General features: G+C 31.5%; 1 protein-coding gene across 1 annotated transcript; it reads right to left on the bottom strand.

The window, feature by feature from the left end:
- Window positions 1–5,832: 5,832 nt before the first annotated feature.
- LOC129228268 (serine/threonine-protein phosphatase 2A activator-like) lies at window positions 5,833–25,413 on the bottom strand. The gene is made up of 10 exons (XM_054862937.1): window positions 25,283–25,413; window positions 23,266–23,348; window positions 19,633–19,719; window positions 18,138–18,263; window positions 15,807–15,924; window positions 14,489–14,588; window positions 13,149–13,273; window positions 9,511–9,611; window positions 6,996–7,103; window positions 5,833–6,227 (listed from the first exon to the last, which is right to left on the bottom strand). The coding sequence occupies exons 1-10, from the start codon at window positions 25,290–25,292 to the stop codon at window positions 6,150–6,152; spliced, it is 936 nt and encodes a 311-aa protein (XP_054718912.1). The 5' UTR covers window positions 25,293–25,413; the 3' UTR covers window positions 5,833–6,149.
- Between the last annotated feature and the right edge of the window lie 112 nt (window positions 25,414–25,525).

Below are 25,525 nucleotides of genomic sequence, written 5' to 3'. Positions count from 1 at the left end.
TAATTACAGCAGTTTTTCTCATCAATTACATTTTTAAAACAGTCACAAAGTGACAAAAGTGTGACATGTTTTAGGAGTGCGTCACAATCAGGGGCGAAATAAGACTTTCATTTTAGGAGGGGGGTCATAGTGAGCCCCCGCCCTAATGAAATATGGTTAGGTACAAAAAATTTCTGAAGCTTCGTGGGCAACAGTAAAAACCCAAATCGACCAGAAACAAGACACCTAATAGGGCACAAGCATTACTAATTAATTTTATCAGCAATGAAAAGAAGCTGTAATTCAAATATTTGCTTTAAAATGTAATGAGATGAAAAGATTACTAATGTCATTTACACTTAATTTTTTAAGTGTTTTGACAAAATGTGGACAGATAATATTGAGGACGGTTTGAGGAGGGGCATGACCTTCCCTTTGTACCCACTCCTTGTCACAAATGAGTCATATGGTGTCTCGTTGTGACATTTTATGCAACATCGCAGCAACAACAGATTTGCGACATTATGAAGGTATATCTGAAAGTTGCTGCAAACTGTTGACTTAACTGCGAAGTTTTGAGACCAACATGCAACTTTCACAGAAGGGAAGATGCTATTGGAATTTCTAGTATAACCCAAGACTGAGCTCATAAAGTTCAATAGATAGAGAAAGAAATCCCAAGATCACGTAAATAAGAATTCTTAATCACTTTTTTTGTAATTGCTAATATTACAGTGGTTCAATTACTAATTTTAAAGATGATAAAGGGAAAAAGGGTGAAAGTAAATACTAAAATTAAGGCAGTGAGAAGCAAAGGGATGTGAGTGAACATTTTCAAGTTTGAGTAAAACCCGATTAAAGATAACTTCCTAGGTAGGCTTTCATTCATTTTTTTCCCTAAATCATGCCAGCACCTACCAGGGCTACTAGTACTATCTCTTGCCTTAAGACAGAGGAGAGGTTTTTATACAATTTGAACTGGTTATCTCCAAATTTTTAATTTTGCTCATTACATCCCTTTGCTTCTTACTGCCTCAATTGATCTCTCAATAATTATTTCTTTGTAACATTTTTTTTAATGCAGTATAAAAAGGCTATGACTGCAAAAAAAAAAAAGAAAAAAAAATAATGTCTTGACTTGATGCAATTGTATAGATAGTACAAGATAGACAGGAAAGTTAAACAACATAAACAGAGAAATAACATCCAGAGCTAGAATGAGATTATTATTATTAAGTTATTTATTTATTTTGAGCCTATGCAACCAAGGGCGCCCATATAGGGGGCAACGGAGGGGCTTGAGCCCCGCCCCCTTTGAAATATGGACTTTCTTGTTTTTAGTACTTTTTTCTTTGTAAAACTGTAAAAACATTTCTTCTCCAGCCATTAGTGAATAAGTTATTAAAATTGTCAAATTTTAATGACTCTCATCTGTCCAGAAATCGGTTTCCATGGGGAAAATATCCTGCTAAACCATGGTTAAAATATCTGAGCCCTCCCTCCCCTTACAATTTTGCATATGGGCACCTATGTATGCAACCATTTAAAAAAATATAAACACTTTCATTCTAGATTGTTCAGATTAAATTTTTTTTTTGGGGGGGGGGGGAGGGGGTGTTAAAATTTTATGTTTATCAGTAAAATATTTAATGGGGTTATTCATGAACACAGTGAAATCCCAAGAACTCAAGACCTTTATAGAAAACCCAATATCTTGGGGAAAACCTTAGAATTGGCAGCCCTACAGAATAGTTCCTATTCAGTCAGTGCTGTTAGGAATATTGATATAAAAAGTAAGTCATGATAACATTAAATAACACAAGCTGTATTTTAGAAAGCTTTATTTCTTAAACCAATATAACTGAGCCTTTTGAAAATCGAAGAACTTATCGATGAAACATTATAAAAATGTAAACGTATAGTACAGAGAGGAAATATGGAAGATAAAAATAATACTTCAGATCTCTTTATGTTAATGAAATGTAAGATCTTTCATAAGTTGATTTCAATACATGCCTAATATTTTGCTGATGCATTAAGATTTTTATGTAGAGTACATAAGTAAGATATAATCTTCCTCTGATATATTTATAAGGAGTTTTCAGAAACAACAAAAAAATTACTCAGTTCTTTTTTTTTTTTCTAATTAACTAATAAACTGACTCCTATCTGAACTAATATTGTAACAATACGAAATGAATCACAACACTGGGTACATTTGGATTAGAAACAAAGGAAAAGCATATCCGTTCGATGAACTTCATGCAAGATGGAAAACTTGGAACACAGCAAAAACAATATTGTTAAACATAATGCTGATAAGCTAATGTATTATTTTTTTTATTTTTAATTTGTTTTTGTGATTAGAGGAATATATATGTTACTGGCAAAGATTGAAGTCTGGCATTTTATAGAATGCTTAAGCATTGTATTTAATGTCTAAACTTTAATGACTATGTATGAAGGATTAATATTTTTCACACAATACCTAGGCATTCAGTAGAGTGCCAAGTGAAACAGTGGCAAAATATGAAATATATCTCCAATTTGTTTCGAATATCACATGGTCTTTCAGATCTGTACATATCAACAATGTGCAGCTATTCCCAGGAGCCCGCATAAGGGGGGGGGGGCAGAAGGGACACCTGTTGACCCGGCAAGAGCCTGAAGAGGGCCCAATATTTTTAAAATGAGGGTTGAAATATGAAATATAGGGGCAAACAATATGGGGGGGGGAGGAGTCATTTGTGATAAGCCCCAAAATTTCTGTGCACGCCCCTGGCTATTCCAGTTCAAAGAATAATTGCTGCACATAAAATTTTGCATGAAAATTTATATCTTTATAAAAGTTTTTTTTTTTATTTAATCATCCTTCCATAAAAATTACAAAATATAGCTGAATAACGTTAATTTACATTCAAAGTATTAAGCTAGTCTTAGCTATCGGAAAAAGAATCCATAAACATGAAGAAAATGTTATGAAAATGGAACAACCAAAATATACTAAAAGGGTCAATCGACGGCTCTTAGCCTGTAGCCTCGTGGACATTCGAGTTCTATTTCATAGTGGTTAAAATAACTTTTGTGGTTTCTGACAGTGAATTAGCAATGATTTTTAAAACGAAGTAGTGGTTTTGAGTGGTATACATGAATTTCAGGAGAATAAGTTTTTTTCTCTATAAATTTCAATTAAATAAATTTGCGGCATGTGAGCACATTTTAAAAATTGTTCAAATTTAAACGCCCGCTGTTGGAGCCTTTTGTTATAGGACAACAAATGTGATTCAGTTTGTTTCACACATTTTAGTATACCATAATGTCAATGGTTTGTAATACTGCACAAATACGTCCTTGAAGCTTTTGGCATAGAAGATTGAGAAAAAGTGTCTTTGACATAAACACATAAAAAGGAAGCACATGGCATGTGAAACAAAATGGATTACAGGTTCAGTGTTTGCTGTGAAACAACAGGTTTGCACACAGGCCTGGCTCTTGCGGTATGCAACCTAAGCGGCTGCCTAGGGCGGCAGATTTTAGAAGCGGCAAATTTTGAAATTGAACTTTTTTTAAATAGTATGAATATCTGTTTCAGCGTGTTAAGATTCACTGATTCAATGCTAAATAATAATAATTCAGAGTGTGTGCATCAGTGCTTGGATATAAAAAACATAGTTCGGAAATAAACTAGAAATTCAATTTACTTTTAGAGGCGGCAAATTGCATGGTTTAAAAAACATTTGAAAATATTACAGGGTGGCGACAAGGAACTGTGAAAAAAAGTTCCCTGACTTTTCCCCGATTTCCCTGATTAAGTTCACCAAATTTCCCTGATTTACGTTACCAATGATAATGGTTTCCTTTCTTTGCTCGACTTGAAATCCATTGTATGTTTGTATAAAATGCAACATTTTAAACGTTTAAAAAATAAAGATATTTACTTAAGTACACAAGTTGACTCTATTTCAAATGATTTAAGTATGTAACAAAAAAATCTTAGATGGCTTTTGTAAGAAACAACTTAGAAATGCAAGAGAAAAAAAACACAGAAAAAAAAGTAATTAATCAACTTCAAAATATATAAAACAAGAATACAACTTGGCTATAAAATAAAAGAATTATTTAAGTCTGAAGAAAAGAAAACCTTTATAACCTGCGGCGATAGCAAATAGTATAGCGGCAAAAATTTTAGCAATTAAATTAAAAACGTGAAGAAGTAATAGCTTTTAAGCTTTTATAAGCATTAATTCAAAAACCAAAGATTTCTTCTTGAAATCGTGATTACAGAACACTAATCACTTTGAGACAGTGGAATAAAGGCAAAGGAGCTAAGGCATTAATGAAGGCTTCCTGTTTGCCTGTATGGTTGCTTATTTTACGTCGCATTGAAAGCGTAAAAGGAAATTTCAAGCTAGGTAAAATAAACAACCTAACAGACACAGAAGCAATCTTAGGAAGTACATCCTGGGGTTAATATGTAAGATTCAATACTTTGATGTTGAGGGAAAAATATTTAAAACTATGCGGCAGTGTATAATCACACCTCATTAGTTTCAGTTTTTTTTTTTTTTTTTTTGAACAGATAATTGGCAGAAAATGGGTTGGGAATATGAATACTTAATTTTGTAAAGCAAAAAAAATTTTTTTCTTCATAGAATCAATTTTCCCTGATTTTTTGTTATTTTTTCGAAATTCCCTGATATTTCCCTGATCTCCCTGATCTGTCGCCACCCTGTATTAATATCTGTCTCAGCGCCATAAGATGCAGTACTTCAACGTTAATAAAAATATATAATTTAAAGTGTGTACCAGAATGTAACTAGAATCTCCCATTAATTCTAAACATTTTACTATTATTTTCATTTTATTAAAATATCATTATTTTATATCAGTATTATTATTATTCATTGGGGGGGGGGGGGGGGGGCGGGGCGGCAGAACTATTAGAGCAGGCCCTGCTTGCACATTGAATATATGTAACTGAAAATAAACTTAGTATCTTTGGCTTGAAATTCATGCATCACTTGTTGTAATACATAGAGCAGTTTCGAAAATATGATTTGTTCCAATCTGGTTCACAATTGGCACTTACCCCTGTATCGTATTTCATGTTTTACCAAGTTTTTATACAAGATATGTTGAATTCTAGACTGTTCACTATCTAGTTACATTTTCCCCAGGCATATTTCCTGACAAAGTGGAGGTAAGTCAAGAGTGGGGAAAATGTTTAAATGCGTTTTCTCTAGAAACAAGTTTTTAACATGCCTGGAACTACCATGGTGGAACTAGGATAGCAATATGTGTGCATGTACATGTATTTTCATTCTATTTACTTTCCATAATGAAAAGTTTTGTCAGTCAACATACTTGAACTAGAACAAAATCACTGATACATGAAGCTTTTATATAATAATAAATACACTCTGTAGCAGAAACAGTTTGTCCCAGCAATCTCCGTTGCAGATTTTTGAGGAAGTCAACAGACTATTTCTAAATTGATTTTTTTTTTTTTTTTTGCTTTCTGCAGGAAGTTCTCGAATTTAAAGCAGAAACACACAATATTAAGTGAACAAGAAAAAGGTTTTTGAAAAAAAAACGCCAAAATCTATGCAGGAGTCCTATGTGGCTAAGAGGGCAAAAAGCACTTACAGCCACTTCTGCCTTAGTTTTCCATTTCAATTTTTAAGCTTTTTTACCCTTCATTTTGTTCTTAATTTTTAAATTTAATATTTTATTTTCAAGTATTCCTTTTTCTGATTCATAGTTAGCGTAACAACTAATCTAATTCTGGTTTATCCTGCAGATTACTTTTGGCTTTTTAATTTCCATCGAAGACTACGTAAGTCCGTTGCAGGTTATGTAACCTGATTGCAGAAATTTTTCAGCGGACTACTGAAAAAATTCTGCTACCAGGATACTACATACATAATTTACTTCATCTTCTAGCTATAATGCTTCAAATTTGTGTGACATTTATTGAAAATAAGATAGTAAAATAAACAGGGGAGAGAAAAAGCAACATTTCATTTAAAAATTACCAGTATACAAGACTTTTTACAGTTCACTTCTAGACTTGATTGATAATCACGATTAATAATTTAACATGTACATCATTACAAAGTATTTACAACGGAATGAAAAGGAAAGCTCTTTCAACCTAAAATGAAACATTTTCAACTGGCTTGATGCTTTTTAATTGGTAGCAAGGATCCAAACAGCACATGTTGAATCACCGGATGTTTACCAAGGACCTACAATTATAGGCAACCGATTAATAATGGTTCTCTAGGATTAAACATTATGGTAATTTAAAAAAAAAAAACAACATGAAAGAAAATAAAGAAATAACTGTTTAAACAACGCACTTGGAAACATTTTTGACTCATCTTTAAGCACACTCAAAAAATGAATTACTCTATACAAATTACATACTAATTTTCTGAACTGAAAACAATGCACCACATGTAATATGTACACCACAGAGATGTAGTACAAAATTATTCAGTGAGCGTAATCCAGGTTAAAAATAGCCAACAATGATTCTTAAAAGTTAAAGAAAGAACAGTTAGAACTTAAATTGCTCACGGCTATAAACTATTAGTCAGCAAAAATACTGTTGCTTACCACTGCTCTTTGTTATTAAAGAGATGCTTATGGTAATATTCATCAACTAAAAGTCTTATTGGATAGTGGTAGTGCATGTAATCTGTTGGCTCAGGATTGCATAGAGAGGATTTAAATATTACATAGACTGTCACAGATACACAAAATTGATTAAATGATAAAGGACATTTGGGAAGCAGAAGAAAATAACTTTCATTTTCAGATTAAAAAATTTAATTTTGAGCTTCAAGGGAGCGCCTATGCCACTGTACAGTATGTTTTTTTTTTAAATTTTCAAATTTCTGTTGCTTGTGTTGCACATTAACGACTTAATAATAAACTTCTAAAGAAACTAGTGAGCTAGTTTTGGTATTGAGAATTGAAAAAATGAAAGAAAACTCAAAGTAACTACATACCTCTTTTTTATACATTTTAATTAGTCCAGAATTTACTTTTTCCCACATTGGAACTGCACTAATGTTCCAGAGTTGATTAGAGTGTTCAGAGAAAGGTCCACTTTTAACCTACAGGAAAGAAATACATAATTCACTTTAGAAAATCTGATCAGCAAAATGAATCAAGGTTATTATTTTTAGCATGCAGCCCTTCATTTAAAAATGAATGAACATTTACCATTTTACACTGCATGTTTAGTTTTCAATCATTCCGCAATTAATTAAGTTTTTAAAAGGTAAATAAATATGAATTTTTCAAAAGAATTTTATGATTTTTTGATAAACTAACAAATATGATTTTTAAGTAGGTGATTGATAAGCTTTCTTGATATTTAAAATGATTAACATGTAGCAGTGACTTTGTAAAAATTTTCTTCACAGAAAGAGCGAACACTTATGAAGCCATAAAAAAAAAACCCAGTCTTCTTTTATTTATGTGCTACAAGTTTCAATATATTGAAGAAAATTTTTGAACAGCATTTTATCAATTCATTAACTTATATTTAACCAATTATAAAATAACTGCTTGACATATAATTAAATGTGGAAATAAAACAATACAGAAAAAAAACATGCTTTTCAGTTCCGGAATATTTTAAGAAAAATAATTTACTTTAAAAACTTTTACTTAACACAAAAGGCAGAAATACTAAGCAGAAAAGTAATGATCAAAGTTATATCTAAAAACTATAGTGTCTAGAAAGAGTAGTGTGCGATTGACAGATGAAAAGTGAGGTCAGATCTGTGGAAAATGCAGATGGCACTGCGCCCAACAAGCACGCTATGTTTCTCAATCAGACTCATTTTTAATGGGTGATTACATGCTAATTTTGCTTCTTAAAAGCCCCGTTTTTCGAATTGAACTTATTTCAACGTAAAAGATAGATTCTCGAACAAGTTCTATATGTGCGAGGGGTGTTTACTTATTTTTCGAAACCGCACAAACATCACATGACTCCTCTTTAATGATTATAGTGCGAAAAATAAATCATTGAAACTTTAGCACTAGTTTGTTAGCAATAATGGTTTCGTATTTTACTTTATTTTGTCAGATATTTTATTACAACAATTGGCATGACCTTTCATCGTTCCAGGAAAGAAAAAAGGAAACTGGATAATAAAATTCGTCAAAAGAAGATTTTTGTAGAACTGCATGTCTCTTATTTCCTTATTAAAACTGTTTCTGAATTATTTCAGCGAATTAAAATATCATTTGCTAAAATATAGAGTCTGACTTTGAAAATTTGATTTAAAATAGAGAAGTTAGTAAATTTAGAATTTATTTCACAATTCAAAAAAAAAAGAAGAATTTAAAGGATTTTGTCTCATTATGAGTGTCCTGTTTTTTTATGGGGGGGGGGGGGTTGCTAAAACTGCAGCAGGGGGGGGGGGACATGACTTTCGCGGGTGGGTACCTCTTGCTAAATTTTCTGCATTCTAATCGGTGAATAAATATTGAGGCAATTCATTCAAATAATGGGGGTATGACTCTGGTTATGCCATTCAAACTTTTACAAAGAGTGCTTTAAAAAGATTAAAGTCTCATTTTTTGGGGATAACATTTCTGAGGGGTGGGGTGCTTTGTAAAATTTGGGGATGGGTTAAGCGTTCGCTCGGCGGGGGGGGGGGGGCACCAATAGTGAAACCATCTGCAATTTTCAAAATTTATAGGCCATCTCAGAAAATAAATGTTCCAGCAATTAATTTTAATAACTGCAGCTAAAACAGGGATGCCAAGGTGAGGAGAGGGGAGGGGTGCAGATTGAACCCTCAAAACTTTTAGAGGTGTAAAAAACTATTTAAGTGTCATTGGGGAATTTTTTCAGGTGCGGTGGGCCTTCGTAAAATTTGGGAGAGTGGGAAGTGCTCTGTCCTTCTTGGGGGGGGGGGGGGGGCAGACCAAAGCTAAATCTGCATGCTTAGATCTGCAATAAGAAAAGCTATTGGTCATCTCCATAAACCAGAGATTCAAGCAATTTACCCTCAGCTGCGCAGGGTAGCCGAGGTGGGGGGGAGGGGGGGAGGGGGGTTATGATGCAGACCACACCATTGAAATTTTTAGAAGAAATCAAAGAGTTCCATTTCTTAAGTACCACCTCATCTTCAGGAACTTTGGAAAGCGAAACGTTTTCTTTGTCTGATCCATAACCATAATTGCACACTAGTATAAAACAAGACGTAGCTTTTTTTCTCTTAATAATCAACTTTGATGTATCCATGAAAATATTTTCAAACTCTTTCATAATTTTTGTACGAAATGCTGAAAAACAACATTAATGCATTACCAAATTATAACTAAATCTTGCATCAACTAATGTAAACTCCGTCAAAAGTAGCATGCTCTCTAACCGCACTGCCCTCTAGTGGATTGCAAAAGTTCGTCTTCAAGAATTGAGGGGAAAACAGCGGCTGTTGGCACACTACTCTTTCTATGCACTATACTAAAAAACTAACTAAAATCATAAAAAAAACCAACTTGATTTATAAATTTGATGCAGCCCATAAACATGTAATCTTTTGCAAAAGAAGCAGCTATATCTTCATCTGGAAAAGAACGTGGCTCTAGACGAGGATGTCCTGTGGAAAAGATTTTAAAACATTTTTTGAAAATTCAGAGTACATAAATAATTTTAAAAGCTTTTTAATAAAAAAGAATAGTTGTCATTGTATTTTAAAGAAATAATAATAATAATGGCAATAATAATCAATGTGTGTGCTCATCATATTGGATTTTGAGAAAAATTAGAATGAAAAAAACAGTATGGGTCTTATAAAAGCAATTTTTTCTTACTTAAAATACAGTTGGCTCTCTGTTTAATGACGCTCTATTTAACGACGCCTTTTCATGGTCCAGGATGCTCTACTGTAGTTTTAGAAGCATTCTATTTAAGGACACGTTCTACTTAAGGACGATTTTATGTGATCTCTTGAAAGTCGTTAAATAGAGAGCCAACTGTATATACATAATATGCTTTTAGCATACTTATTGTGAAAATATTGAAAAAAATCAATTGAACAGGCATCTCTCCGTAACAGAAATATTGGTTGTGGGCAAAATCTCAACCCGTTTCAAACTTCAAAACTTCTTTTCAAAAATGCTAAGAACAAAATGAATTTAAAAGTTTTTAAATAAAAGTGAATATCCATCATCGTACTTTAAAGAAATGGAAACAAAAATTTGACGTATGTGATCTCCCCCACCCACAACCCCCAAATGGAATACAGCACTTGCACACACATATGTGCACAAATAGACATAAATAAATGTGCAACGTGATTTAAAACGTTCTGTACTGTTAAAAGTTTTGGATCCAGATATTTTTTACAACCCTAAAAAGCATATTTCACACAATGAAAATTGGATATATGTTTCATAAATTTGGCCAAGCATCTTTTACATGTTATAAAAATTTAACATCATGGAGAATTTGGAGAAAAAAGCAATTGGAATTTTAAAATATTACATCTCAAGTATAACCATCTTCTTTAATTTAAAACATCAAATGCTCTAAATTTTTTTTATTTAAAATGGTATACATCGGGTCTTTACCTGCCAGCTCCTGTTTCATCATCAGAAAGTTTTTTTACAGAATTGATAACAATAATTATGGTATTTGCTATTTTTATATATTTCATTAATCTAAAATGAATTTCATGCCTATAAAAAATGCCATGGAGAATTTTCAAGACTTGAAAAAAACTTATAACCCAACTACACATGAAGTAATTTAGTTGAATCAACTTTTTTCTATCTATAAAAAATGTCACGGAGAATTTTCAAGACTTGAAAAAAACTTATCTCATAACTTAACTACACATGAGGTAATTTAGTTGAATCAACTTTTCTTCTATCTATAAAAAATGTCATGGAGAATTTACAAGATTTGAAAAAAACTTATCTCATAACCCAACTATACATGAGGTAATTTAGTTGAATCAACTTTTCTTCCAATCAGCTGAATTCTTTTGGTTAGCTGCTCCACAATGTTGTAAAAACTGAATCGAGTTCACTTTGTGTGTTGAGCAAATGCTTGACAACTCGTCATGCTATTCAACTCGTCGAGATGAGACAGGTAGTGGCACACATGGCTGGTGTGCCCGATGAGTTGACTGTCATGTGAAGGATGACGGGCGATTCCTTCACTTTCTTCCTGGTTACACATCCTAACCATCCATTCGAAAGTTGATTCAACAAGGTTGCGTTGCGTGAAAAAGGCCATATTCTTGGGTTTTGTTTCCACTTGATTTCATGGATTTATCCTCCTGTACATACATCCATGGCCCCACTAGATGGCGCTGACGCTTTATGGTCCTTGACAATTTATGACTTTTCTGTGTTCAACCGATCCAGCTCAGACATCCACCAATCAATGTCAATGTTTCAAAGTTTGTTTATTTTTGATTGGATGTCGCTCATTTCGACTGGAAGAGGCACTGAATGGAACCTCTGCATCCACCAATCAGTGGCAACGTAATGGAAACAGGGATTCCGTGTAGGGCTCTCTTTGTTGCCATGAGTTTCAGCGATTGTCACCGCTTATAAGAATTAAATGTGGCCATGATACATCTTATATGTTTGTTTGGAAAATGCTGCACTTGTCAGTGCAGTTGAAAAAATCTTTATATAACAGTAGAAAGTTTTCCAGTACATGAAAAGGTCTCTGAAACAGCTGCTTATGAACCTTTACAAAGTGAGCTCATATTGGGTTAGATAGAAATTAAAATATGGCAAGGATTCTATAAAATAAATCATTTTTTATTAAATGTAAATTGTGTCTTTTAGCATAATTATAATGCTAATGATGAAAAACCAGTTGAACAGGCCCAATGCACAGAAATATATATTTTTCCCTGTAGCATTACACTGGGACTAACATGTTTTATTTATTTATTTATTTTGTAAACACATTCAAATATAATGTAAAATCAAAAACATTAAAAATGCACAAACAGGGTTCGTACTCAATTTCAGAAATAAAATGAAGGAGTTTTGGAGGAGTTTTGAAGGAGTAAAATGAGATTTTGAAGGAGTACTAATGGGCTGTGTCCTTAAATAATGTTGCACTTTTTTTTTCAACATGTTTGACCCCCTTCCCCTTTGTCACAAAGTGTCACACTTTATCTTACTCCTCCTCTTATCATGTGTCATATTTTTTAAAAACATATTGTTATAATAACTGCATGATGTTACTTTTTATCACTTTTTCTTCCCCTTGTCACATTTTCATGAACCCGTCTCCCCCTCAAGGCATAACATCACTTGTGGATGACTCATATAATAACGGTGATTTGCTAAACAATTGGTTTTTTTTAAACACAATCACTCAATATAGTACATCTGCTTACGTATTTTTAAATATTTAAATAACAATTAGACAAGCTGACTTTTGCAGCTGAGAGTGGGGTGAAGGGAAAAGTAATAATCATAAAATTTGAAAAAATAGCCAAACACCATTTAAGCATGATTTATTTTATTTATGAAATGTCTTAGTCATCTAAAATATTTTAACCTCAAACTTTTATAACTTCTATGATCAATTTGTAAATCACATCTTTATGAAAAAATAAATATACGAAATTAATACATTAAAATCGTCCTTATACCTTCACCCTTGTGACAAAGTTGTCAACCGAAGTATTTCAAGCTACTGTCATAGAGGAAGATTATATAGTTTTGAACTAAAAAAGAAGGAGTTTTGAAGGAGTTCAAACCAAAATGAAGGAGTTTGAAGGGCCCTTCAAAAAAATTTTATAAATGAAGAAGTATTGGAGGAGTTTTGAAGGAGCGTACGAACCCTGACAAATTAGCAAAATAAATACCAACATGTTTTTTGCAAGTTACAAGAAACCCCTTTTTCAGAAAGAAAAAAGATGGTATAATGTTAGGGATTTTACATTTATATTTTAGCACAAATGTATTTGGCATTTATCATCTGAACGCTGATTTTCCAATCAAGGTTTCTAAAATCAACACCGGGAAAAGTAAAGTAAATACATTTTAAGAAACTCTTTTACATGTTTTTAAAAAGTTTTTTTAAAACATAGAGATAAAATTATTCTTAGCTTCCACAAAAAGTACAAGGTTTTAAATACTCAAATATTTACACATCACACCTATTAATTGAGAACTTCCCCAAATAAATGGCAAGAATTGGTAATCGTCCAAACTCCACACTCCATGACTTCCAGCCGGTTCCATGCGGTAAGTGACTTGTAGTTTCCTCATCAATGTCAAATACCTGAATCAAAGAAATAACATGTGAGAAAATAAAAATATCTCCAAAGCAAAACAGGAGCAAAACTAACATAGATAAACTAAACCCCTAAAAAGTGCTGCATGCATCTGAATTAGAACAGAACAGATGCATGGTAATGACCAGTATAAGAAAAATATTGCTTTTTTGTCAACTTGCAAAAAGCTGTTATACATATTCTAAAACTTAATTTTTCAAAAAATATTCAGTACATTTTGTATAAAAATTTTTTCAAACAAGAAGAATCATTTTGGATAGCTATGGAGAGTAAAACATCAATAATTAATTTAAAGCTGCATTGGTAAAAGAATTGAATAAAACTTTAATCATGAAAATTTGGATGTCAGTTAACAAGTTAAAAATTATTCTTGATTTTATTCCTGGAATTCAGAGATATGTTTGTTAAACAAAACAAAACAAAAAAAAAACTTGAAGTTCCAGGATGGCCTAGTTTTACCCCTTGCTAAAATAAGTGCTGAAACAAGAACAGGAAAAAAAAAAAAAGCTCAAAACTCTATACATTTAGGTCATACTCAAGTCAGTAATTTATAAAGATCCTAAGCTGAAGTAAAATAAGAAATAACGACGTCAAAAAGCACAAATCGCAGACAACGCAGCTTTAAATTAATTTAAAGCTGCATTGGTAAAAGAATTAAATAAAAACTTTAATCATGACCATTTGGATGTCAGTTCACAAGTTAAAAATTCTTCTTCATTTTATTCCTGGATTTCAGAGATATGTTTGTTAAACAAAAAAACAAACAAAAAAACTTGAAGATCCAGGATGGCCTAGTTTTACCCCTCGCAAAATAAGTGCTGAAATAAGAACAGAAAAAAAAAAGCTTAGAACTCTATACATTTAGGTCATACTCAAGTCAGTAATTTATAAAGTTTCTAAGCTAAAGTAAAATAAGAAATAATGATGTCAAAAAGCACAAATTGCAGAGGACTGCAGACACGTGTTTCAGCGTTACAAGGAATACCCTTTTCAATGCAGAATTAAGTTAGAACAAAGACATATATTAATATTAATATTGAATTGTTATAAAAAATGCAGCCCATTTTATGACATTAAAATTTAACAGTTCTCAAAAACTACATTTTTTTTTAATACAAAAGTAAAAATTAAAAACATTATTCAGCATTATTTAGCAGAAAAGCAAGTAATTTATACATAATAATAATTTGCACAACAAGTACCTATCAAAGATTTTCAGAATTACTTGATCAGCATCTTCAGCTTTAAAGTATCCCACTTTGAAAAGGCAGCACAAGAGCATTGCAAAAGACATTTCATGTCCTGTTTTAATTTTAAAAAAAAAGTAATAATCAGTAATAATAATAATAATACCTAATAATTAAATACAAAAATGAGAAAAAACAATAACTCTAAAAACTGTACATTTTAAAATAGTTTCTAAAAATGTATGATTTTTTCCAGAGTTCATATTCTACTAAATAAATTATTTTTTACATAAAACATGTGAAAGTTAAAGAACTAAGTAGAAAACAGAAACATCATTTTTAACAGAGAAAACAAACAAACACACACACACAAAAAAGTGAAAACATGTCTTTAAAACATTTTTAAAAAACAACACAAATTATAAATTAAATTAACTTTAAAGTTGTATTCATTTACTTATTTTATTTCATTTATTTTTGAAAAATACATGCTGAATATTTTTTCTAACACTTTTACTGAAGGAATAAAAGTTTAATGTTATAGCAATGAATTTATACTATTGCAAATGCTTAAACATTCCTGTCCCATTTGAAAAAAAAAATCATACCCTCCCCCCCTCACACACCCAAATATTCCTACATTGTATAAATTTCACTTCATATTACTTTTCCTAATGTACTCCCCCCCCCCCCGTATAACAATGTCATATTACTATTGAAAAGGCCCAGTTCATTCACATAAAAAATATACAAAACTATTTATGAAGAATATTTATTCACAGCAAATATGAATATGACCCAAATTTTTAAAAGAAAAAAAAAGGGCAGCTAGGGTTTAGGCCAGATCAATGAAATACTCAAAGGAAAACATGGTGAAAATTTTTATAAATCACATACGACAAAATCAGAAAATATGTATAAAGTGTTGTGTCACAACTGTTGCACTGTGATTAAAAACTCCAAGGCACCTTTTTCACCCTTTACAAATTTGGTATTTTAAAAGTTCTGGTAGTAAAACTTTGCTTCATTTATTACCTCTTTGCTAGTGTGTCACTGTACTTTGAAATCTTATGAGCATAGAAAAATTTAGCAACATACAAAAGAGTTTTCGAAGAGAAATATATAAAAGGTGACTAATATAAATGAAAAGTTGTTTACTTGTTACAATTTTGACTTTATATTTGCATATTTAAGCATTTTTCAAATCTGGTCAAAATCTTTATGATTCAATTTTTTTAAAACTTTGTAAGTAAGAAGCAAAAGTACCTTTAATATTTAATGAACGAAAACAGGCCAAATAGCAAGTTTATTTCTGTGAAAACATTCCACTTACCAGTCCCATAATCTATTCTTGTGGAATTCCCAACACTTTCAGTTAAATAAGTAGCTATTTCAACAACACAAGGGTGAAAGTCTTCTGGCAATGCTTCTTTAAGTAGATTTTCAGATTCCTAAAACAAAATTACACTTAAATTCTTACACTTAATTTTCAAAAAATACTTAGCTAAATTGAAAAAACTTTTCTTTTTCTTCTAAAATAGGTAATAATGAGATTTTTTAAAAAATATACTGGAATTGCTATGTATCAAGTTCTTCAAAGCATAAAAAATACCTTCTCCTGTATAACATAATGATTTTAAAAAGGTTAAGCATAGTTTTATGCAATACAATACTGAAACAAAGCGATTTCTTTTCTCTAGTAGTTTACCAAGCAACAATGTCAGTCTGACATAATTATAACAAAGAATAATACGAATAATTTGGAAAAGAAAATGCATTTCTATATAAAGAAGGTTATGTCAACCAATAAGTGCGCAGTATGGCTTCCTCTGATACAGGGGCGTCATTTCAGCATTTCATTTGGGTGGTCGAGTTTCTTAAATGTGAATTGCCACAGTACGGAACAAAACCCACATTTGCCAACAGGGAGTAGTCATTAAAAACAATTAAAAATTTTTTGACAAAAATTTCAGTTAATTTTACTATAAGTTAATATACAAAACATCTTGATTGTACAGTTTTTACTTTTGAGTAAAGTTTTAAGGCATGATTTTTCGAATCTGGAAGAGCAGGAAATCTTGTTATTATTACATCTAATCCCATTGTCGTGATCTTTTACCAGTACAGTTAAAGGTTTTTTTTTTGCGCATTACGCTTTGAAAATAATTCTCTAACCTCCTATGACATGAAAATGATCTTTCTCAACTAGCTGAGCTGATTAGAATAGTTAAAAGAAATAAGTAAAATAACAAAGTTATATATAAAAATACACCTTTCAGATGTTGCTCTTCAAAATCACACAGACAGCATTGCATGGGGCTACATTTTTTCATCACTGAATAGTCTAGAATCATTTGCAAAACAATTTTTGCCTCATGCTATATCAATCCAGAAAATGTAGGGCCAAAAATATAGAAAAACATTTTTCGTCAAATCTTGTGCTGATTTCATTAGAAACCATCACTGCTTGTCATTATATCATCATGAAAATTTTTTTCACCTCTTCGATTTTTTTTCTTTTGCCGCGCCTTTTTAAAATTGGCTCGGAGTAAGATTTTTTTCTTTTTCTTTTTTTTTAAAGTTACATGCTTGGTTTGAAGATACATCTGTGCGAATTTCTTGAGAATTTCAATATGTATATTGAACTGATGCTTGAACATGCCCAAAAAAAAAGGCTAGCGAACTGAAGATGTTTTGCTAGAGAACAAATTGAATAAAAATTTAAACAAAGCCATACATATTAAAGGGCATCCATTGAAGGGCTTCACCATTGAAGGAGTCTTTTCCGAAAGTGATTTCTTCCAGGTTTCAAATCACTGCTTTGAAATTGTTGACAAATGTTTTTATGGTTCAATATCTTGAAGACTAGCTTGTGTCACTCCGAGATTGCATAATTAAGAGCACCAGAAAAGGTATTTGTTGATATGCAATATTTTTTTCAAAAACAGCATGTATTTTTAAGAAATTTGTATGAAAACATATTATGCATTGAATAGCTGAAATATGTTTCCAGCAAAAGAAAGTGATAAATAATCATTAAATTATGACACACATAAAATATGAGCGTAGCAACAAATGTTAAGTACCAAGGAATTTTCTTGTGAAAATCATGCAGCCACACCATTTGTACGGGTCTCTCATATTGGACATACCATCATTACACTGAGCATGCAAGTATGAAGTATTTTTTAGCCTATATGAGGAAATTACTTCTTTAGTTAAAATTAACCATGATTGATGATTCTTCATTTTATTTTTTTTTTCTGAAAAGGCCGACAATTGCTTTACGAATTTCTAAGTCATCATCCAAATAAAGGAAAACACTTGCTCTTGTCTGGAAATGTGTATTACAGAGAACCAGGGTGATTTTTTTTTTTTAATGAACACTGATTTGCAATTTAATTGAATTTACCCATTTTTTGTCATCCTGCTCAAAGAATTTGGGGGTGTGACCGCCCCCTCTCGTCCCCCTATTTGCCGCCCCTGCTCTGATATGTACTCTCCCATGAAAAATGGTCCCACTCACATAAGGTGTAAAAAAGAAAATCTGACATAATAGAAGAAAACAAATTACACTTTTGTGATCAGCTTGCCTAGTTTCCTCTAAAAAAAGCTCAAAAGTTATGTTACCAATTGTATCCCAGTGCTATTAAACATGACTTACATCTTTCAATTTGGCATAAAAAGTTCGAAATGCTTTATTTCCAAATCGTTGTGGCTGCTCAATTGGGGGTATTTCATCAATCCATTTGTCAAGTGTTTCCAACAATTCACACATTTTTTTAACATTCTGAAAAGAAAAACAGTATTAGTAAGAAACAAATAGGTTCCTGTGTGCCAAAAAGCAAAACAAAAATGTAAAATGTTATAATGCACAATACTTTTCATCCGTAAGTTCACACAATTTTGCATTAAAAGGGGGAAATCGAGTCTTCGAAACACGTACTTGAAATTTTTGCTTTAAAACGTCATTTGTTTTGGTTTTAGTATTCACACATTTTATATTTTGCTTTCTTGATACTTTTTCATTATTCAAACTAGTTACACAAACTCTACTAGTAATATTTCTCAGTACATTTCCATTAAACTAGCAGCAATCATTTCATCAAAGAAAACTTTCAGAAATATTTCAATTGACAAAAACAATTATTCTTGTTAATTAAAGAATAGAGCAGCGAAGTAAATAAAAGACAGAACAGAAACTGTGAGTAAAAATTAAAAACAACAGAAATTTAAAATATTTAAATTTAAAAACATTGATTGCCACTTTTGTGTAGGATGACCATTAAGCAATAAACAAAAAAAAAAAAAAAAAAATACAGAAAAATGGATAGAGTGCTAACATTACTTTAATTTCCACTTCAAAATACTTCAGTGCAACATGTACAGAAAAAATGACAAAAGGAAACAAATGACTTAGAGACAAATCGAACTTCTTTTTTCTTTCGAAAAAATTTAAACAATTATTTTTTGCTTAATTTTAAAAAGATATAAAATGTTATTACTGGCTTTGCTATCTCATAACTCAATTGATTTACAATAACTATAAGTAAAAACAGAGATAATGTCAGATATACAGCTATGATAATGAAACAGATCATGCAAAAAAAATAAATAAATAAATAAAATAAAACTTCATGAAATTGAGTTTTTTCAAGCTAAGAAACTTGATTACATACATTTTATGTTATCTTCAACCAGTGTGCAAATCAGTTAGTATATAAAATGAACAGCTAAAATGCTCACACACAGCAAGAAAATAGCAAATTTATAAAATTTATGAGAAGTGGAACAAAGAACAAAAAAAAAGTAAAATATTTGTACAATATCATTCACAGGGGCTGCTGCATCCCTCATCACTTTACTTTGACCCTACCAGAATTAGTTTGAGATGCTAACTCTGTTTCAGTTATTGTGTAGTTAAGGCAGTTATATATATAAACAAACTTAATTACATCATTTTATCTCACCATCCTTACAGATTACAATTATTCTTTACCAAATACTCATTATGCACTATGTTATTACAACAAAGTACAGTTTTCCAAATTGTATAACGCAGCAACACATACACAATAAATAACATATAATTTTAACTTTAATTGTAGCTACAGCTAAAAGTCCAAAATATTAAAAGACAAAATCTGAGCTTAACTCACTTCAGATGTTACAGCTACGCTCGAGATTTTCTTTCCTTTCACTGCTTCATTCATACTTATTATAAATCCCATATACTCTTGGAAGGCCTAAAATATCAATGAACCATATGTAAAAAATCTATTAAACATAAATTTGTAGAATAAAAATGTAAAACAGAAAATTTAGAAAGTTTTATTCTCTGAATTTCAGTATTCAATTATACTAAGTTTTATGAGGTGGGTAAAAACTAAAACTTCTTTGTAATGAAATATGTTTTAGTCAGGGCCCAATTTGCCAGTAGGCAGAGTAGGCAACTGCCTAGGGCGGCAAATTTTCAGGGGCAGCAAAGTTTGCATCAAACACATATTCTTTTAAATTATTATTCTTGAAAGTGAAATGCTAGTATTCTTTTATTTTCAACTAGTGACACCCGCACGGCTTTGCCCGTAGCAAAAAAATAAAAGGTCTTTTGGTTCGCCTGTATATGCACAAATAATTTATGATGAATTTCTCGCCAATTGGCTTGCCCATATAACGGTTCCACGTTATGATAACTTTGTAATTTACTCGTCCATCTTATGATAATTTTGCTCGGGAAAATGTTCTTAAAATTGGAATAGAAAAAGAACAAAATCGAATTTTCGAAAAATCGCTTTGATGTGCACACCTCCATGCTATAAACTAATTTTGTGCCAAATTTCATGAAAATCGGCCGAACGGTCTAGGCGCTAGGCGTGTGACAGACAGATCCAGACATCCAACTTTCAGCTTTATTAGTAGTGAAGATAGCCCCATCCTGTTCTTGTAATTTAATATTGCTTACCTTCACACATCTTATGAAAATGATGCACTTTTTAAGCATTGGAATCTAGATTACTGTAAGACATGTGAAGATATGTGAATGTGAAGATAAAAAGCAGGCATGAAGACAAAAAGCAAGTGCCATTTATTGCATTTGGCAAGAAATCGCATCAAGATTGGAGATGGCTGATTTTCAGTGCCATACAAAAGTTTATTCAATTGGGGTTTATTGAGTGATTGACATTTATTTTCTCTTTTAAATTATTAATAATAAAATATGTTTTTTAAAAATTATGTTAACTTTAAATCTCGGAGCCGGAAATGAGCCACGAGAGAAAAAGGCTTAATGATTTTTAATAAAGGAAACATGCTAAAAAGCCAAAGAACAAAAAGATGCATAAAAAATTTTTTTAAATGTGATACATATTTTTTAAGTGGAAGTTTCAAAAGTGGAAACTTTGTCCTCTTTTCCTCTCCAGTTACAATTTACACGTGAAATATCATCAAAAAGTAAGGAATGGTAAAAAACTCACGTGAGTGAACGTAATGCCACAGAGGAAATTGTTCAAATCGTAGATTCGTAGGCGAAAAAAAAAAAAGAGGATGAAGCTGCTATTATAAATATGGATGACAATGATAAAATGGTTATTATACAAAGCATTGAAGTTCAGTGTTCAACTAAGAGTCGGCTATATAGGCATAAAGAGCAAAGTTAGCTAGATGGCCGATTTCTAAACACGGTTTAATACAAAACAGTAAACTAATACAAAATTTTTAAAAAAAGAAACAAAATTTATTCGGAACGAAACCTTTTCTTTAATCAAAAAGTATTTTTGATCAAAAGATGACAAATAATGAAACAACTTAAAAAAGTTACATTAGTTTAGTTTGAAAGTAAATATGCTAATGAAGTATGCTTAGCATTTGAGACAAATTTTGGTTGTGGTTTATTTCCCCATTCTCTTTCATTATATTTTCCATTAATAGGCATAACTCATGTTTATAGTATTTTACAATAATTCATCTGCATTGTCATTAAAAAGGAAATGTTTCAAAACTTCAAAGAATGAAAGAGAACAAGTTTTATGAGACTATAGGGTACTGAGAAAATAATAATTATGAACTTTAAAATTAAGGAATATAAACAGGGACTAGACTTTTGAACTAGAACTTTTGGGAACAGGAAAATTCTCAATTTATCCAATAGAATTCCCATTTCACTGAATGATAAAATATGATCATTAAGGTGGTTCAAAAAAACCACCAACGCCTCGGAAGAGTTTCTGAATCTACTTCAGCACTTCCAAAAAAAAAAAAATTCAAAAGTCCCTTTGATTTCCGAATTATGTCACCATTCAAAACCTCTTTATCAATTTCTTACATTAATGCTCTAAATTCTTCATAAACAATAGATTAAAACTTGAAAAAAAAAAAAAATCTCTAATTTTATGAATGGTGTTAGTTTTAAACAACTCAGAACTACAACTAGAGTTTAATTTCAGAAATTGAGGGAGTGGGAGGAGGGGCATGCAAGTGTTCTCGGAAATACAAAAAATAGTCTTAAAAATAGAGTTCAAAATAATCAAACATTGAGCAGAAAAACCATTTTAAAATTTGCACCTGAGTTTGTTTTGACGTGCAGTGGCAGATTTAAAATATTGCAAATGTTGCAATTGCGCGAGAGGCCCCATAACCATAGGTGCACTGTAGGAGTTACAAAAATGCTTATGATAAATGTTTTACAGCTTCTGTGATAGAGAAATAGGGCCCCAAAATGTATTTCGACGGGTCCCGAACTCATAGCTCCGCCGAAGCGATGCAGAAAAGACTGCACTACTAGGATTCATATATTACAAATATCAAACATTTAAAAATTACTGTCAGTTCATTGGGAATCTAACAAAATGAAACAAAACCAGTTTTGCTGCCTTATACTTGTTTCCATGGTCTTCAATTTGGCAATATATCACCAAATGATCATCAGTCTGAAGCGCTACATTAGTTTTGCATTGAAATAAGTAATTAATAGCCACAAAAAATGAGTAAATAGGCTTTTTAGAACACCCGATCGAAAACAAAAAGGAAAGTGCACAACTGGAACGTACGCACACCCCACATGCGAAAATTTAGCCTTCTACAGCTTACCATTTTTGAGTTATGACTTATGAGAGTTACATGCGTACATCCAGCCGCAAGAAACAACGCAATAATTAACTTGTTTGGTACCGGAATGCAGTATTAAAAACTCTTTCAGGGGTGACTAAAATAGAAATTTATACTAAAATTTAAGTAAACAATTTTATATGCAAACAATAACTCCCTTTACTTTGTATTAAAAAGTAAAACAACAAAGGAACAACGCAATAATTAACTTGTTTGGTACCTGAATGCAGTATTAAAAACTCTTTCAGGGGTGACTAAAATAGAAATTCATACTGAAATTTAAGTGAACAATTTTATATGAAAACAGTAACTTCCTTTACTTTGTATTTAAAAGTAAAACAACAATTGTCCTTTTTTTTTCAACAACATCGGCCAATTCCATCGGCTTTTCGATGTTTTTTACGGTTGATGGGCCGATGTTTCCTGCAAGTTAGCATCGACCACCGATGCTGATGGCTAAATTGTTGAACCATCGGCGGAGATGCATCGGTCGAGTCCTATTAACCATCTGAATGAAATAAATGTCAGAAGCAAATTAAAAGTTGAATTTAAACTGAGGGAGATTTTTGTTCAAACACTGTTGTTTAAAGGAATATAAATTTTAATTTGATTCCAATTTACATTTTTTAATTTTTGTATATTAACAGTACTACTCTTAAAGGAAGAAAAATGCGATATTAAAGAGATACCTCAGACTCATCCCATTTCTTCATATCCCCAAGTGAAGATACTTCTTTGACGGGAGTCATGAAGTTTTGCAACATTTCTTGACCTGTTAAAAGAATGCAGTAAAAACACATCATTCACTGAGACAACAGGGATGAGAAATGAAAATTTTTAAAACAAAAATTAAAGACAAAAAACATTATAATTTTATTTTAATCAGCTATTTGAAAATATGTGTCATTAAATAAAATATAGAAATAATTTTATGATAATCATCAGATAAAAAGGTATTTTTTCACTTGAAATTTGCATTGTAAAATTAAAAAATACTTTTGAAATTAAAATTTCGCTTTTATAAAACATATTATGCTGAAAGACATTGCTTGAAGAAAATTATCATAATTTGAATTACTGATGGGAAAATATGACAGAAAAAAAATAGAATGTGAAAAAAAATTTCCTGAAAAAAACGCAGAAGGAAAGTGCTAGTTGTTTTTCAATCACCACTTTCTTTTACACATTCGCCATAAGACAAAATAGCGAGCAGAAATTTTCCAAGTTTATCATGTATTATGTGTTTGGCGCAATTTCTTGCAAAAAATTTTGTCTTCTCTAAAACATATGTAAATTTAAAAATTGATCACTGATTAGAAGAATTTAATCAATGTAGAAGAATCTAATCAATGTACAACTTCTAATATAGTTGTACATTAGAAAAAAATGTCGTACATGTATTGCCCTGGACAGGAAACTACAAACTTTTCCTTTTTTGTCAACTATTATACTTTAATTTTAGTGTACAAACTTGCATAGTTGGTTACCACTGAATATAAAACACAAAAAGAATGTCAAAATCCAAAACTGTACTGGTGTTTGTGGGAATTAGAAACGTGTGCCTTCAAATGTTTCAAAAACCCATTTCTATAGCTTCAGTTTACATCTCCATGGCGATGGTTCAGCAACAGGAGGTCCTGTGTTCTAATTCGAGCATTGCAATAGGGAAGTTTTCGATTTTTCAATTTTATTTTTATATGATAGAGTAACATGTATGAACATCATAGGTGAAAAAAATTTTGCGATACGATAAGTAGTTTTTTTTAAATTAATTTTTAAAGTTCAAGCGCCTGTGACGTCAGATGGCATAGGAAGTGACGTTATGCGCCTTCCGGTAGGGCAGAAGCCGAAGGTCACGCATTCGACTTCGAAGACGAAAAGTAAAAGGCTATCTCCTCGCATTTAACTCCTCGCGTTTCTGGAACATTAAACCTCTCATCCTCTCGGAAATATTCGAATATCCTCATTGATGTTACATGAGGAAGATTATTTAGATTGTGCTTTAACGAATCCGGTCTCCATAGTGTGTTCAAAAGGATTATTGAATTTCTAAAAAATATAAATATCAGCGCGCTCAAAATATTCCTAGCGAAAACAAGGGATCTTCGGCGGAAGGCTGCCCGTTCGCGCCCTGTGACGTAGGCTAGTGACGTTTCAGAAGCGCGCACTTTTGCGCGTGGATTTTTAAAAATTCATTAAAAATCAACCACGGTGTTTTAAAATTCGGCGATGGTGAATTTTTTAGTTTCGAGGTCAATTAATAACAATATCCAATAGCCAAAATATGAACATTTAATAGGTTGCAACTTCCCTATTGTTGCTTGAATGAGGTGATGATGTGTATTACCCTCATGAAGCTGTCTATGAAAATTTTTTATGGTTTCCTCCTGTGCTTTATATATGGATACATAACAGTCACCTTTAAAAACATCACAGAAAATTTTGGCGGCCTCCTAGGTATTCAACACTGAATAAACCACTTAAAAGCTTCATCTGGTTCACGAAAGCCAGTTGATACCTTTTGGTCCATCAAGTGCAAAATACAATAAAAAGGTGACTGTATCCAAACTGTTTCACAGCGTTCTGTTTCTTTCCAGAGTTCTTGAAAAATTGTTGATAATATTCAAAGTAATACTGTTTGAATTATTAAAATTAGTTCATGTATTCAACTGTCAAATTTCATTTGAAGTAAAAGAAAATACTTACTTATTGACATTTTTCTTTTTTATGCTTCAATAGTGATTTCTCTTTAATGACTTAAAATTACGAAACATGCATCTAACATATAACTTTCGCCGTTTTTAGAAACAAGAAATCTTACCAAAAGTAAACAAACAAGCAACACCGGTTTCAAGAACGCAGTTAAAATTCAAAAGTTAAAAAAATTATCTTTTAGTTTCAACTTTGTTTAATGCTTATGAAATTGAGAAATGAAATTGTTACTTTACT

This window comes from Uloborus diversus, chromosome 8 (genome assembly GCF_026930045.1).
Source record: "Uloborus diversus isolate 005 chromosome 8, Udiv.v.3.1, whole genome shotgun sequence".
NCBI classification, from domain to species: domain Eukaryota; kingdom Metazoa; phylum Arthropoda; class Arachnida; order Araneae; family Uloboridae; genus Uloborus; species Uloborus diversus.
The sequence above is the reverse complement of the archived record's forward strand: the minus strand, read 5'-3'. Positions and strand labels throughout refer to the sequence as shown.